At 30.2% G+C, this 16,641-nt stretch overlaps 1 protein-coding gene across 5 annotated transcripts in view; it reads left to right on the top strand.

Moving 5' to 3' along the window:
- LOC140055768 (uncharacterized) overlaps positions 1-13,798 on the top strand; it is a 58,042-nt gene extending 44,244 nt beyond the window's left edge. For 4 of the 5 annotated variants that reach the window (XM_072101169.1, XM_072101172.1, XM_072101173.1 and 1 more), the window contains 4 exons: positions 954-995; positions 5,659-5,734; positions 7,321-8,788; positions 9,432-13,798. In XM_072101169.1, the coding sequence (XP_071957270.1) occupies positions 954-995; positions 5,659-5,734; positions 7,321-8,788; positions 9,432-9,470 (1,625 nt within the window). In that variant the 3' untranslated portion in view covers positions 9,471-13,798. The remainder of the gene's footprint in view (positions 1-953; positions 996-5,658; positions 5,735-7,320; positions 8,789-9,431) is intronic. The other variant, XM_072101171.1, reaches the window with a different exon arrangement.
- Positions 13,799-16,641: the final 2,843 nt, after the last annotated feature.

The raw sequence follows: 16,641 nt of genomic DNA, 5'->3' as shown, positions 1-16,641 counted from the left end.
TAAGCAACATGGACACTGAAGAGCACGCTCTGTACCATTTCTGTTTGTCATATTCGAAAGCACCTATTATCATTTGATATATCATTAAAAACGTGCTGAAACTGTACAAAGAAGTAAAAAATTAACGTTAGGTCTGTCTCATTAGCATACATGATGGGATGGTTTCAATACTATCATTGCTTTGCAGTTGTTATTCATATGGTGTATATCTGTTTAATAATCTATCCATCATGGTTTAGCATATAACCACTTTCCAGCTACAGAAAACCTTTTTTCCAATTAACATGGACCATAATACATAACATAAAGGCTACTTCAACTGAACTATATTTTGGCTGGGAATCCTGCATGAAAAAAGCTATTTGCCTAAAATTGTTCAATTTTTTGTCCTAGAATACTTTCATAGAGGCGTACACTGTAGACCAGTGTGGAAAATGTACTGACCTAAGTCAGAAACAAGCTATTCCTATGTGTTTTATAATGCAATGTCTGCGAGCATTTCATTTTTGTAGAAACTAATAGAATTTGTAGAAATTATTTTCAATAATAATTGATTGCTCCATATATTTTTTAAAGTTTCTTGTTATATAAGTCAGTATTTTTTCCATCCTGTTGGACATTCAAATGTTCAATTGATATGTAATTATATAAGAATTTGAGTAGTTTGTAGTAGATAAATATTTTAAAAGAAAATTATTAAAACAGTAATACATTAATATGATGCAATTTATGTATTTTTTTTAGTTTAATTGTTTTAATCGTTGATATTTTGGTATTATTGTTTAACCTGCGTAATAATATTACACAAGGTATTGTGTAGAATTAACAATAAACCCAACCTGATACGTTCAATATAATTTTCTTTATATTGTAAATAATTTCTTGTTCTTTCTTCCTCTATTTCATTTATGTTGCTTTTCGCTCTACATTTTCTGCCTTTATTATACAAGTAGAGTTCAATGTGGGTGAAGACGATCAAAATTTTTCAACCAATGGTGAGAACAAAAATTGTACTGCATGTGTGTGTGTGTTTTCATTGAGTGCCTTTTGTTTCATTTAGTTTTCAGTGATCACTAATATATTGGGCAAGGTTCACTTAAAAATTATTTTTAAGAATTTTTGATATTAATACTCTGGTTGGACTTAAAATCAAAAGAAAAATTAATTTGTATTTATATTATTTATTCATAATTTTAAAAAATAATTAAACTATAAATTTTTACAGTTTTTTAAAATTGCAATACACATCATTACAAACATTATGCAACATAACAAATTGAAGATTTCTGTTTGGTAAATCCTGTGATTTTTAAATATCATTGATGATAGCATGTTTGAATGTAAATTCTTTTCTTCACTCACTGTCCAACCCACAGACATGAATTGTTGCTTTTAGACCATGTACATTTTGGAGATACCATTTGTTGTTTAATTTTGTTCCCACATCATTGTCCCATCTTCTCTCTTCTACCCTTCTATATTGTTTTATCTTCCCTTCATAATTGTTCCTTTCTTCATCTTTTCTAGCACTATTTTTGTCAGAATACTGTCATTTGCATGTTGTGTTATGTTATCAGTTTGTCAAATAGTGGACAGTTTGATTTGTTTTTGTGTGGACATTATAAACTAGAATTGTTGATGTTTTTTTAAACTTAAGCTTAGATAGGATTAAAAGGCACAATATTTATTAGACATTGTAACCTAAAATTTATATTTTAAACTTTGCTCTATGCATAACATCTAATTAATATTTGAGGTGATCTTGTTTGCTAATAATTTTTTTCAAAGTCATGCTAACTAATGTAGTTTCTAATCTTTGTCACAAAGTGCTTTCAATCAAAATAGACACTTGCTAAGCTAGAAAACCATTATCTAAAAACTATACCAACGTGAACAGTGGCCGACGACTCATTTAAACCCTTACCGTAATAATTGCATGTATTCTTTGCTATGTCTTTTAAATTAATTGCAACTGCAACTTCCTTTATTTGAAAAGGGCCATTTTTAAGTGTGCTTTATTCATAATTTGGTTATGTTAAAACACTCGGAACATAATCAGAACAAATTATATTTTAGAAGTTGTTAAATCTGTTGATTGATTAATTTGCTACAGCTTGTGGACAAAGCATTTCATAAAGATAAATATTTGGTGCTAATATAAGTTTTAAATTAAACCTTTTTTTGTTTAAAATGCGAAATACTTATAAATTCTAATTAAAATTAATAATTCGCGAAACATTTTGGTTATTAATAGGTTTTGTATGCAAATAATTATTGTTTACTTTTTCATACTGAATATTGGTAAGGTATTAATAAATTTGTAAGCAATAGGAGGTTTCTTATTAGACATTTATAATGTGTATTAATGATTATTAATGCATTTTTACTTACAAAATTTAAGTGACATAACATGCCAAAGTTAACATTTTTCAAATATGTATTTTGTAGCAAAATTTGATGATTTTATTAAACCACAATTTTTCAATAATTATAACTAAATCAACCAGATGACAGTTTCTTAGATTTAGTCCTCAATTCTGGGTTATAGTATTAATGACAGGAATTTGTGTAAGAATGACTTAATATTTAAGGTAATGTGTTGAAGATGGTGTGGATTTAGCAGGAATGAATGGAATTGTTATATTAATAGATTTAATTTCGTATGTATCATGATCTTTATAATGAATAAATATGCTATGCTTAACATCATATTGACTTCCTCATTTAAATTGTCTTTATTTCAAACATCTTCAACATCTACATCTAATTTTGAATCTAGAAAAACATACTAAAATATTAAAAATATCTGAAAATGAATATGTCACAAAAATGAATGGAAGAACTATAAAAAGGTATACATTGTAACATTAATGCAGTACTGTAATGTAATTAATGTCATGCCTATGAATGCTTTGAGAACATACTTTATTTGAACTCTTATTTCCTGATGAACTGTGACACTTAATAATCTTAAAATTTACCAATAAATTAGAGATTTAATTAGTTTAATTGTAGATTTCATTTAACATTTTGTCCTGTCAGTCAATCATAAATAAGAATACTACACTAATTGTAATGTCTACTAATTAAACTACTGCAATTCACTTTTTTCCTACCAAATATTACACACATTTTCAACTTATAAATAAAAATATTTCAAATAAATTATTTGGCATTGTGTTTTGATCACAAGGGATTATTGTAGGTCTGTTCTCCTAAATTTTAAATAACATGGTGTATGCATATGATCCCATTCATAACCAAGCCTAGTAATAATCATCATAATCAATACAAACACAACTATTTCCTACATAAATAATAACCTTGCATGTTTTGAACAGGAAGTAAAAACTTTGAACTTTGGTTATTGAAAAGGAAGTACAGCATTATTCATTATGAAAATAATAAACCATTTTGTTTATTATTTTGCAAAGTTAATTAATTAGTTAAAACACATTTGATAAACCTAATTCATTTAGATATTCATTGATCGAGTTACTTGATTTAATTAGGCCTACCAGTGATATATTATTGCTTATTATAATAGGATGACAGAAACGATAATTAATTAGTAGTAATTTTGACCAACCACCGGTGACAGTTTGGATGAGCAACTACTTGAGTTTGACGTACGTACGTATCTGTACAACAAACAGTCATCCAGCAATCAAAACACATCTTGGTGAAAAATGTATTTATTGACGTTTGTGCATACAAACCACCATTAAAAATGATGTTTAACTGTGATTTTAGTAACCTCATGACCTCATGACCTCAAATTGTGCTTGTAAAATAGAGTGAAGTTAAGAAAATTGTTACTTGGAAATCTTACGGTACAGACAGCTAAATTCTTTTATTAACATTTGCATGCATGTTTGTACCTGTATAAATGCATGTATTTCTTATCTTTCTTCAAAGCTTATGCATGTGCCATTGTCAGGCCTCTTTCATATTCATGAAATAAGCACCTTCAAATTCATAGTAGGTTTCTTCCAGAAGATAACCCTACACCTTGTATATTCTGCTATGTATAACATTGGTTTTGCCACCATTCCTATATCAGTTAAATATAATTTTCTGGTCTTGAGACCATGGACTGTCTTTGTCTGAAATAAAAGTATTACATTTACATTAATAATAAAACAAAAATAAATATTCACAAGGTAATTCTATGTGAGTATAGAACATTTCATATTTTATCCCATTGCACGAATATAAAAACATTAATTAATATTTGTTTTATATAACATGTAAAGTAGATTCTTTTAGTCTTTTGAGGGCTGTGATTGTATAACAAGAATGTACTCTTGATGTTGAATGGAGTATTTAGCCAAATTCGATCCAAGTCGGTCCTAAACCGTCTCGGCCAGTCAACTCGGCCCCAAGGCAGGTTTGCCTCAAGTCAACTCAGCCTCACATCAACTTGGTCAAAAACTAATCAGTCAACTCGGCCTCTAATAAAGAATGAAATGCAAAAAGTGGAAACCGATTAGTTTTGGCCGAATTGACTTAAGGCTGAGTTGACTGGAGGCCGACTTGACTTGGGGCCAACTTACCTCTGGGTCGACTTGACTTGGGGCCAAATTGACGTGATGGTTTAGGGCCGACTTGACCTGCACCCATTTAGGCCTATTGAATATCATGTGACCAACAATTCTCCAATCAGGTGAAAGGAAACATCTACAGTGTTATATAATATACAAATAATTTTTTAGTTTATGAGTGGAATGGTACAAATAATTTTATGTGGTGGGTGAAAGACGATATTCTATTTTCATGAGGCGACAGCCGAGTGGAAATGAAACTTTATATTTTACCAAATAAAATTATTTGTACCAGTCCACAAATAATAATGCATACTTTTATTTCCTTTTAAAATTGTAATAGTATTAACTTTTCACCATTTGCTTTTTTTTTGGAAATTAAAATTTTTTATTCTTTTTCTTTTATTTATTTACTATTTATATAACATTTACATGAGGAATTTCTTTCCTGTACCACGTTCCACTGAACAACACTTGAAAATGATGAGATTATTAAAATTGGAAATACTAAAAAAAAGAAAGAATTGGAATTTAAGAGAAAAAATACTGAAATAAATTTCAACATTCAATTTATTTGGGTTTGTTAAACAATGTACAAAAATGTATTACATAAATGAAAATAAATGCCAATTTGTAATAACTGCCCTTTTCTAACCATAGAGAGAAAAGCTTTTGTTACGTCAATGTTAACACAAAATATTTGTCTTTTGTCCTGAAACTAACCCTCTGTCTAACCCTTCTACCGTATATAATAGGTATTATATAGTCAACAAAGTATATTCATTACATTGTCATGTGAATAAAGTTGTCATGATGATAATTATTATATTATATATTATCAACTGTATCCTAAACAGCATCTTTAGGCATATCTTACAGTACATGGCATTATTTGTTTTGTTTTAAATAATAATAAAAAATTTAAATTAAATAACTTGAAACTAAAAAATGCCCTATTCCATGTTTGGTTTTATTTGTATTTATTTTTCATATTTTGGAAAACAATACATCTAAAGCATTCATATAATGTCCATTTATATTGTCTATCTTATTTAGCATGCTTACATTTTTGTTTACTTACCACTTCGTTTGCATTCCAATAAAACTGTCTTAGGTGTTTCCCAAAATACAAGTGAAACCGATGGAAAAGAAGAGGAAGAAGTTTTTGACCTAAAGAATAGACGGTCTAGGTAAGTGACATCATTGCATGCAAATGTAAGTTATTGCAATTTAATAAACAGTGGAAAACTCACAGTCTTGGTTTATTTCTGTTAAACTGGGGGTTATTGATTTATTTACCTCTGCCAAAGAGGTATATGTAATCGATTGCGTGTGTTTGTTACTTGGCCAAATTGAAAATTGGCCAAGTATGTTGATCTGTTTGGTTTGTGTGTGTGTTTGTTTGTTTGTCATCACTCTAGCGCTCACAGTTTTGATTCGAATGACTCCAAATTACTACCATACATGTCAAGCAAGGACGACACTGCCCAATTTTGGTTAAAATCTGGACCACGGTCCCAATTCTGGACCACTTTAAAAAATTATTTTTAAACCTGCTAGTGTTAAAAGATAGGACAGAATTATCAAAAGCCGGTGAGCAGTCTTAAATAACAAGTAAACTGAAATTGCATTTTCTCGAGAACTACTTCTCATTTTTGTACAAGAGGCAAGAGTTATAATTTGTGATTTGTAATTTTAAAACATAAGTTTATTTAATATACAGGTTTTTTGATGCGAATAGTTTAAAAAACCTAATTCTTTTCAAATTCACTCGTGTGTTTGCCGCGTTGCCTGTTTCTATTGAAGGTCGACTGAAGCTATTGTTAGTTGAAAGGCTGGTTACATAACCTTTACACCAAACTCATATACACATGATTGTAGTGAAATTAGCCTAAATCACAGCATAAGACACACATTTTTGGTGAAAATTGGGTCAATGTCAGGAGGTCAATTTTGATTTGGCCAAGTATCGCGCTTTGCGCGAAGTCTAGTTTGTTTGTCTGTCTGTCTGTCTGTCTGTCTGTTTGTTAGCAGGATTACTCAAAAAGTAATTACAATATCTTTACCACAATAAATATACAGATACATATGTGGTCAAGGACTATTCCATTACATAAACATTTGGGACCATGGTCCCAATTCTGGACCACTTTCTAATACACTTTACAGACCTGCTAGTGTTAAAAGATAGGACAGAATTTTTCAAAAGCAGGCGAGCAGTCTTAAAGTGACAAGTAAACTAAAATTGCATTTTCTCGAAAACTACTTGTACAAGAGGCAAGGGTTATAATTTGTGATTCGTAATTTTAAAACATAATTTGATTTAATGTACACCTTTGTTGATGCGAGTAGTTTAAAAAACCTATTTCGTTTCAAATTCACTCGTTTGATTTTCGCGTTGCTGTTCTATTGTTAGTCAACTGAAGCTATTGTTAATTGAAAGGCTTGTTACATAACCATTACACCAAACTCACATACACATGCTTGTAGTGAAATTAGCCTAAATCACAAACAGCATTAAGACACACACAAATATATATATATATTTTCCTGGAGAAATTTTATGTAGGGGAATTTTACAGTAGGCGGAGGTATGCACTCTCGGAGTGGCTTTCTAGGTTAATTGTGTAACCTTTACCCATCATGAACATGTCTTTTACAATTTTCCACATAATGGTAGTATTAATAATAAGCAAGTAAATATTGAAAATAAAATAAAATTGTATAGAATTAGCTATAAAAAAATAAACAAAACATTTTTTTTAAACAAAAACAGATTTGATGGTACAGAGCAGGCAAGTACAACAATAACAAAATCAGCAGGGCCACCTTTGGACTTCCCTGTATCAGGATCAGCTGGACAAGTTGCAGAAAGTGAGCCAATCCAAAGAAGTGATGTTGTTAGAGAAGGCGATACAGTAGAGCCAACAGCGGTTGGAAGTATGATGTCTTTGAAAGACCGTTTTGAACAGGGCAAGGTATCACACGTTGAAGTACGAAAATCATTTATTCCAGAAAATGAGAACATTGTAGTAGATGGTAATGAAAGCAGTCATATATCTGAAAATCAACCATTAGTACGTGACGGGGTTGTGACATCATCACAAAAATTAGATGAGGCTTGTACTATGCAAGGTGGTTTGAGAGCTGTAAAGGATCGATTTGAAGCTGGAAAAGTAAGTGAAGACAAAGAATTAAAAGCAGCAAAGCCTATTGATCTTAAAGCAGAAGTGGAAGCCACAAATGCATCCGTGAGAAATTCAATCCTTGCTGAAAATGAGCCAATTACTAGAGAAGGAGTTGTTCGATCTGACGATGATGTGAATGAAGTAAAGGTGATAACAGGAGGAATAGGTTCTCTCAAAAATCGCTTTGAAAAAGGTGGAGTTTCAAATATTGAATCTGTAAAGAAACAAGAACCTGAGAGAGTCATTCGATCTTTAGAAAATTACACAGAAAGTGAAAGTAGTGTTGGACATGTTGCTGAAAGTACACCAATTGAGCGTGCTGATATCACACGAGAGTCGACAGAAGTTGATGATGGAATAGCACATGGTGGAGCAAGATCATTGCGCAACATTTTTGAAAAAGGAAATGTAAGTAATGTTACCGATAAACCAAAAGAAAAGATTGAAGTCAGAAGTGAAATTGAGGGTGCAGGGCAAGTTGCTGAAAGTCAACCTATTGTTAGAAATGATGTGGTGAAGGCAAATATGGAAGTATCCGATGAATTCAATGTTGGGATGTCAAAATCACTCAAAAACAAATTTGAAACTGGTGAAGATTTAGGATCAGGGGACATCCATGTTAGTGAAAATACACCAGCAGCACAAAAGGAAGGTGTCTACAGATCATCAACCATAGACGATTCAGTTGATAGTGTTGAAGGTGGAACACGTAGTCTGAAAGAAAAGTGGGAAAAGGGAGATATAGTTACTATCACCCAGGATAAACAACCTCTGGAGAGGGAGCCAAAATCTATTGATCTGTATAAATATGATGAAGGTCAAGTTGCAGAAAATGAGCCACTTGTTAGAGAAGGAATTCATAGCAGCTCATCTGATCTCAATGAGGCGATATCTCCTGCAGCTGGAGCTGTAGAACTGAAAAGCAAGTGGGAAAAAGGAGAAGTACATAATGCAGAGATTGTTGTACCAAAGTCAGACATAAAACCAAAACGATTGTCTGACTCTTTTGATGAACAAGAAGTCAATGGAAATAAAGAAATAAATGGACAAGTGGAGGTAGGTAATAACATGTAGTTATGCTGAAATTAAGGTAAACAATCAAAAGTAAGATCAGATGCTTCATAATATTTTCTGTAATACATTTTAATTGCACCATATTGTATTGGTTTAAATGTACAATAAAATACAGTAATTAGGTTTATGCACTATCATGCAATATAACCTTATTGATTTTGTCAGAATCTTTATTTCTTCTTCCTTAACATTATCTTTTCCGTCAATTATCTTGAGCTCAATTTTGATGTCAATTATATAGTATAGTATATATTCTATGTGATTATCTTTTCACAGTGTGCAATAAAAAAACATGCAATTTAATGAAATCATGTTTGCAATCATATCTTCACAAACATGACTCAAAATTAAACCAAATTTGATAAATTTCATATCATATTTCATCATATGGCAATACTGTACAATTAACATTTTCAAAATTATCAACATTTTCAATGAAATTAAAGCACGTTTCAGGCAATTTTAAACGTTTAAATAATTGCCATAAGTGTGCAGATTTTTGCATGTACAATGCGCCAAATTAAATATATATATTTATGTTATTAAAATGGATAGTATTCATAGACAAAAATGTAAATATCAACTGAAATACCAATACCAGCATTGATACTTTTTTTTATTATAGAATGGATGGACTCCTGATGCCTCTATTTCAATGTCTTAAGGTATTATTTACTATAAAGCGTATTGTTATTAGAAAAGTCAATATTCTTACAAACATTACAGCTACCAGCAGTGCTACATGAACAAATATTTCAGGATCTATAGAAATTAATTAAAGAATAAGCATCTCTAGATTAGAATGCCTGGATTTCTATATTAAACCTAAGACTTAAGATTGAGGTACACCAACAAGATTGAGGTAAACCATCAAGATTGAGGTAAACCATCAAGATTGAGGTAAACCATCAAGATTGAGGTAAGCCATCAAGATTGAGGTAAATCATCAAGATTGAGGTAAACCATCAAGATTGAGGTAAACTATCAAGATTGAGGTAAACTATCAAGATTGAGGTAAACCATCAAGATTGAGGTAAACCATCAAGATTGAGGTAAACCATCAAGATTGAGGTAAATCATCAAGATTGAGGTAAACCATCAAGATTGAGGTAAACCACCAAGATTGAGGTAAATCGTCAACATTTAGGTAAATCATCAAGATTGAGGTAAACCACCAAGATTGAGGTAAATCGTCAACATTTAGGTAAATCACCAACATTTAGGTAAATATTTAAGATATCCTTTGTATAGGCCCATCTTAATAATTCTCTTGCTAAATTAGTGGGGTATTGTATCAGCATGATCCAGTTGACTAAAGTAATAATGTGTCATCAGAGGGCAAATAATCACCACATGTTGTTTGACCAAAGTGATGTTGTGTCATCAGAGGGTTTGGACTTCCTTATTTTAAATGCCTTGGGCTATATGCCCTTAATGAATGTTATAGTACTCTGATGGAAATTTGCTGGAGAAAGTATGCTATTATGTGTTTAATAATTAAGATGTAAAGCATTGAATAGTAGAAAGTAAAATGACAGTGTCATTTGAAATGACATTGAATATGTAACCCACCTGAAGAGTCCTTTTGTTAATAGATAAGAAATGAATGTATTTTAAGATATTAATTATCAAAAGCTTTAAGTAATTCTTTGTTATATTTAGTTAAAATTTGCTATATTTGCTGAACTTATGTTTTATTTTATTATATTATGTCTATGGTTGCTTAAAGTGAATAAATTGTGTGTTCTTTACATATGATGATTATCACATGATTTTAATAACTAACTTTAATACAAGATTACTGTATTACAGTACTTATAAAGTTTGTATACATCAAAATATTCTGAAGCTTGTTGAGAAATAAAATCAGATATTTCATGTTAGATAAAGTATTTTGTTTTAACATAGCATTTCCAATGCGTATATTTTTTAAAATGCTACTCATGTTAAATCTAGCCTATATTTTAATGTAATTAGACACTTTTATTGACTTTCACTTTTATTAAATGTAATGTTGTTTCATGTTACTGTTTTTTTATTGTCTTAATCTATTACTAAAGGTTATGCAAATTGTTTAAAATTTAATACAGTATATTTAAGAAGGTTTAGATAGATCTTGTATAAAATAGCTAAGGTCTCATCCTCTGGTAGAATAGTTTATTTATGGCTGCCAAAAATAATCATAAAATATAATTATATTGATTATGAATAGTATACAGCAGCATCTAATCCATTTATACATACCTTATTTTAATATAAGATATATAAATCCATAGGCAAATTATTAAAAATAATGACAATGCTGTGGGTATCAGTGGCTGGATCTCAATGGAGGTACAAAATAAAATAAGCAAAAAGCTAAATCAAAACGATGAAGTAAAACAGCCAGAAAAATATCAGAGCTTTCGGACAACACTAGCCCTTCATCATTGCAAGATATACCAGTTAATTAATAACATATTTTAATGTACTGTTTAACAGAGCTTCCATTCAGATCTTCTTCCTTTTTAATATATGGACAGTTTTTCAATACATTTTACAATACAGTAAATAAATAATAATGATAACAGCTTATCACTTCAGTTTTGCACTTTCATTTTTTTCAGTACTTAGCTGACAGAAAGTTTTTAAAATACAAACAAAATGTTTACAGAAAGTAAAAGGCACTTTGAATCTACTTGAAATGATTAAATCTGTGTTTATATTATTCATTTAATTACTTTTTGATTTGTTACTGTTTTAAGTTTTTGTTTGTTCATTTGAGTGCCACTGATATAAGATGTGTTTACAGAAGGCAATCACCGGCAAAAATACAATTACAAACACACAATGTACTAATACAAACACACAATCTACTAATTTAAACACACAATCTACTAATTTAAACACACAGTTTCCTATTAGAAACACATAACATACTTGTTGAGAAAAGTACAACAACATATTTACAGAAACATACATCCACAAGAAAGTATAACGTGAAAAAGGGTGCACAAAAAATCACAGGATTGCCCATTTTTTAAAGTCCCATTCCTTACGTTTTTTAGATCTAATTTAAGGTTGTATTGCTATAACTTTTTTTGTATTTAAACGGTAAAGTGTGAAAAATAAGTTGATTCTAATCATTTAAGCGGGCCGCTATAAATCTCAACATGCATTGCATGCGGATTGATATTTTGGTTTTCTTCTGCGATTGACCCACTTTCGATCGATTGTGAAGGTAAAAAGAATCGTAACTTTTCAGCGAAAATACCGGGTTTCAATAAATTATAATAAATAAAATGACAATTAATGCAGCAACTAGACAACGTCAGGCTAGAGGACATTTGACGTGAGCTACTTAGGTAGTGCATTACTGTATATCATAATTTACTATAAAACGTACATTTAAGACAAGGAATGGCCTGGTTTAACAAAACGTCAACAATTGTAGAGAATGGGCCTTTAATAGGTATGGCAATATAAAATGAAAAATATTAAGTCATTTCTGCATCCAATAATAATAATTCGCAAAAGTATATCATTCAGCTCCTCCACCTTAAACTTTTTAAACATGTTACCAGGTCTCAGCCAACCATGACATAATACAGGCTGACCATGCATGGATTGGTGCGGTGAAAAACTTTTATTTGGTCTAAACTGCGAAGAAATGTGCGGCCATACATGGGTGAGAATTTTACACCTGTTTTCTCTTTGCAAATACACCTTTGTATTGATTTGATTTTTGGTTCTTACCATCTTAAAATGGATGATTCCATTGTAATTTTCTAATCATCCTTGTTTTCGCGAATATGTTGTATGTTACAGTTTGTAATATGTATTTTTGCCAGCAATTGCTTTCTATAGGTGTTATTTCCAAATAAAGATTATTTGAATCGAATGGGTATATTAAAAACGTACATATATGTTTTTTAATTAAATGCTATTTATTGATCACTATGATGCATATTTTCTTAATTGAAACGTATGATAAATATGTCAGATTCAAACATAATGTTGTACAGCAATTCACAAATTAGAAGTTAAAATAGACTATTTGATTGGTAAACATACTCTTTCATTCTTTTCTGATATTGATAAATTGTCATTCTTCTTTATGTCTTTATGCTTCATAGTTAAATTAAGTTTAAACAGAACTGTCATTATTAATTACTTACTTATATTAATGTTACCTGCACTCGTTTTTGTTAAAGTTTACAAATTGCAGATTATATTGATGCAGTAAAAATAATATTTTATACTTTAAATTATTAAGGATGTCTGCGCAAGAAATAAATAGTGGCAATGACTTATTGTATGCAGTAAGTAAGATGCTGTGTAAATGTAGTTTAAGGTAGTTTTCTGTCGTCTATGTATTGTTATACATTTCTACATTGATAATGTTGAAATGGCTGCTAAATGTGTTGCAAGTAGAGTCTAAGACCCTACTAAACATTAATGAATTTATTTGGTTATGGAATTAAAAACAATTTGTAGATCAATGTTGGTTACCTACCCAGATTAATGCTTTGTAATTTTAAAATACTTTTTATTAAATGCTAACAATAATACTCTTATTGTCAAGTTAACGTGAAGTTATTTTTAATGTTTATTCTTATGTAGTTAAGATATTAATGGAGCACTTGCTAATAAAATTATTCAATATGCTATGGAAAGACTGATTTGTCATTGAACTGCTTTAATTTTTCATTTACCAAAATTAATAGTAATTTTTGTAAAAAAATGTCTGCCATGCAGTATGCAGATAAGAAAGATGTACTGGTCGTAATCAATCTACAGAGTGCACCTGAATGTATTTGCCTTCTCCACTGCCAAAATCTTATAGGACCGACAAGACAATACATTGGATACTGATGGTACTTACTAGTATTAACCGCCGATGAATTCATTTTTTGAATGAGTTCACTCCATTATTTATTTATTTCTTTATACTGGGCATGTATTTTGGATAATTGAAACTTTGATAAAAATAAATAACAACACAACTTTTAATATTGTTATGTAATTGAACATTATTTATCCATAATAACATAATAATAATACAATGACATAGATGCTACATCAGTGAGAGACAATAGACTGCCGCAAACATGTGTGTGGCGTAATTGGCTTTCGTATATTCCATGCATGGCCGCTTTGGTTACATACCATATTAACACAAAAAAACACAATATTAAATCACTTGTCCGCTTTTGGTTTAGTAGTAATGGCGCTAATGCACTAGAACCAAAGATTATCTTTAGGGTTAGGTTCAGTTCACAGTAACAAATCAGCGCCTACCGTAACCCAAAAGATAGATTGACCTAGTTGGCAAAACAGAATTATAGCATTTTCTTTGAAATTTTTTATGTAGCTAAATGGAGCCTGGTTAAATCATTATCTCCATGGGTTAAATAGAACCGTCAATCTTTCAATGAATGAAATATTCTCACTTTTGAACGTACATTATTTTTATTATAATTCTCAGATCTCAAAAGATGTGTGTGTGTTTCAAAACGAAGATTGGCACAATGTAGTCATTGTCATCTATAGGCCTAAGGCTGGCCTAGTTGAGCTTCATTGTCATTTTCATTAGATACCACAGATTTTAAGTAGTTTCCATGTGATTTAAATTAAAATCTCATCTTTATTTAATTAAACCGTTAATAATTTACAAATAGGCATAAAACATAGACTTTCACCTAGGGGTAATTGTCAAAATGGTAATTTAAGCAGCAAAAATGATTCTTCTTCCATTCTTTTCAATTTTAAACAAAGCATCATGGGTGTCACAGGCAACAATTTTAAACATTTTGTTTGGCGTGTCTAGAAATCTCAGATTTCAAGATCTGAGTTTTCTAGTTTCATCTGCTAAAGAAAACAAGGCCTGTAATTTTTAAAGTAGAAGTGCATATAGTGCATTCCAGAATACTTATAAATTTCGTTTCATATTTCAAAGCACTGTATAAGTCCAATTTTCAGTGACCAAGCAACTCTATGTTTCAAAATGTTCTTAGCACAGCCTCAACTGGTAATGTAGACTTATAATTTCGTTTCATATAGAATTATGTACTATGTAAATGTACTGCAATTTCCAAACACCTAGCAGCTCTATTGTTCAAAATGTTCTTAGCTCATCCACCATGGTCACCTCTAGGGCTGGTTCGTTCTGGAGACTTATATATTTTGTTTTATATTTCGAAGTATAAATTAATCCAATTTCCGGGCACCTGCAGCTCACAATAAATTTCGCAGAAAATCATGGCGGAAAGTTCTCTTTTGCACATCTGAAATAAATATGCATTTATCCCACAATACATACAATACTGTACCGTATCGACCTGAAAACATGTATTAAAGAATAAAGATGTATTTTGTCCCCAAAAAACAGGAAAATTGGAAAAAAATAAAATCAGACTTCGATATAGACCATTTTGTAGTTTTAACAAAGTTAATCACTTCTGTAAAAAAAAATCTGAAAAATTAATGTTTAAACTTTTAATAATAAAATAAAATAACGGTTATATTCACCAAATTCAAAATTTGAGTATTAATTGCTTTAAATTACAGTTTTTCAGGTTAATAATTTTTTCTTGGTCCAATTTTTGGTCAAAATGAATAATTATTATGACATTAAAATGGCATATTTAACAAAAATAACTATTTTTCAGGAGACAGACTATATATCATCATTCACTTTGAGTTAATATGAAATAAATAAACCAGATATCAAATCAAATCAAATCAAATCTTTATTCGTTCCATATATACTAAATTGTACATGGAAAAATTGTTTTCCTCGACAGAAAAATATGGTAAAACATTCATAATTACATCATACATAGAAAAAATTTACAATTTAAAAACATTAATTAAAACATCCATCAACAGTAAAACTTTAAAATATATATTGCATGTGCGCTATTATGATCTAACAATTCTTTGAGTTAAAAATATGAGTTGAATTTGGTACAAAAGACAATCGGTTTCTTGACGTATCAGCTCTAGGGGCCCGTAGCCGGCCTGACTTGTTTTAAAAAAATCTCATATGTAATGGATGTTTCTTATCTTCTAAAATTTTACTTAATTTACTTAGGACCTGTTTTTCATAAAGATATTTTAAATCATTAACCGTACAACCAATTATATTTGATGCTATCTTAGTAATTCTAATGAGACCTTTCTTGTGTGTTTCATTTAAATTACCGAACCAAGCAATAAAAGAGATAACTAGAGTACTGATTGAATAAAGTCTGTTTCATAGAATAATTTTAAAGTACCACAGCTAACATTAAATTTATTTAGCTTTCTTAGGAAATATAACCTTTGGTGACCTTTCTTAATTATCTCGGCCGTATTTTTTCCAAAACTAAGTTGATCATCAATATGTGTACCAAGATTGGTTTCATGAACACGTTCAATTGTCTGATCATTAACTATCAGATAACTTTTTTCATTTTTCTTTTTCCTAAAATCCCATATAATTTCTTTAGTTTTATTAAAATTAATCTTAAGGTAATTGTCATTGCACCATGACATTAATTTAACATATTCAGCCTTATACACATGATCGTCAGTATTTTTCAATAGACCAATCAGTACCATCTGCGTATTTGATTATATGACACATATGACTACAATACATGACTATAACATAATTATTCTTGATTTATGCACATAAATAACAAACATGGATATTCTTTCACCTTCTACTAATCTGTCTACACAAATAATCGTCAATGAAGTAATGGAAAATAAATATCCCCAAACATTAATTTGTACAACAGTATCTAGTGGGCCCGTTAAAAAAGTACATTGCATTTGAATGTTAAGTTCATAGAGCTGCTCTATTATTT

The sequence above is a fragment of the Antedon mediterranea genome, chromosome 7 (genome assembly GCF_964355755.1).
Source record: "Antedon mediterranea chromosome 7, ecAntMedi1.1, whole genome shotgun sequence".
Classification (NCBI taxonomy): Eukaryota; Metazoa; Echinodermata; class Crinoidea; order Comatulida; family Antedonidae; genus Antedon; species Antedon mediterranea.
Note: the sequence above shows the minus strand (reverse complement) of the source record. Positions and strands in the feature narration are given on the sequence as shown.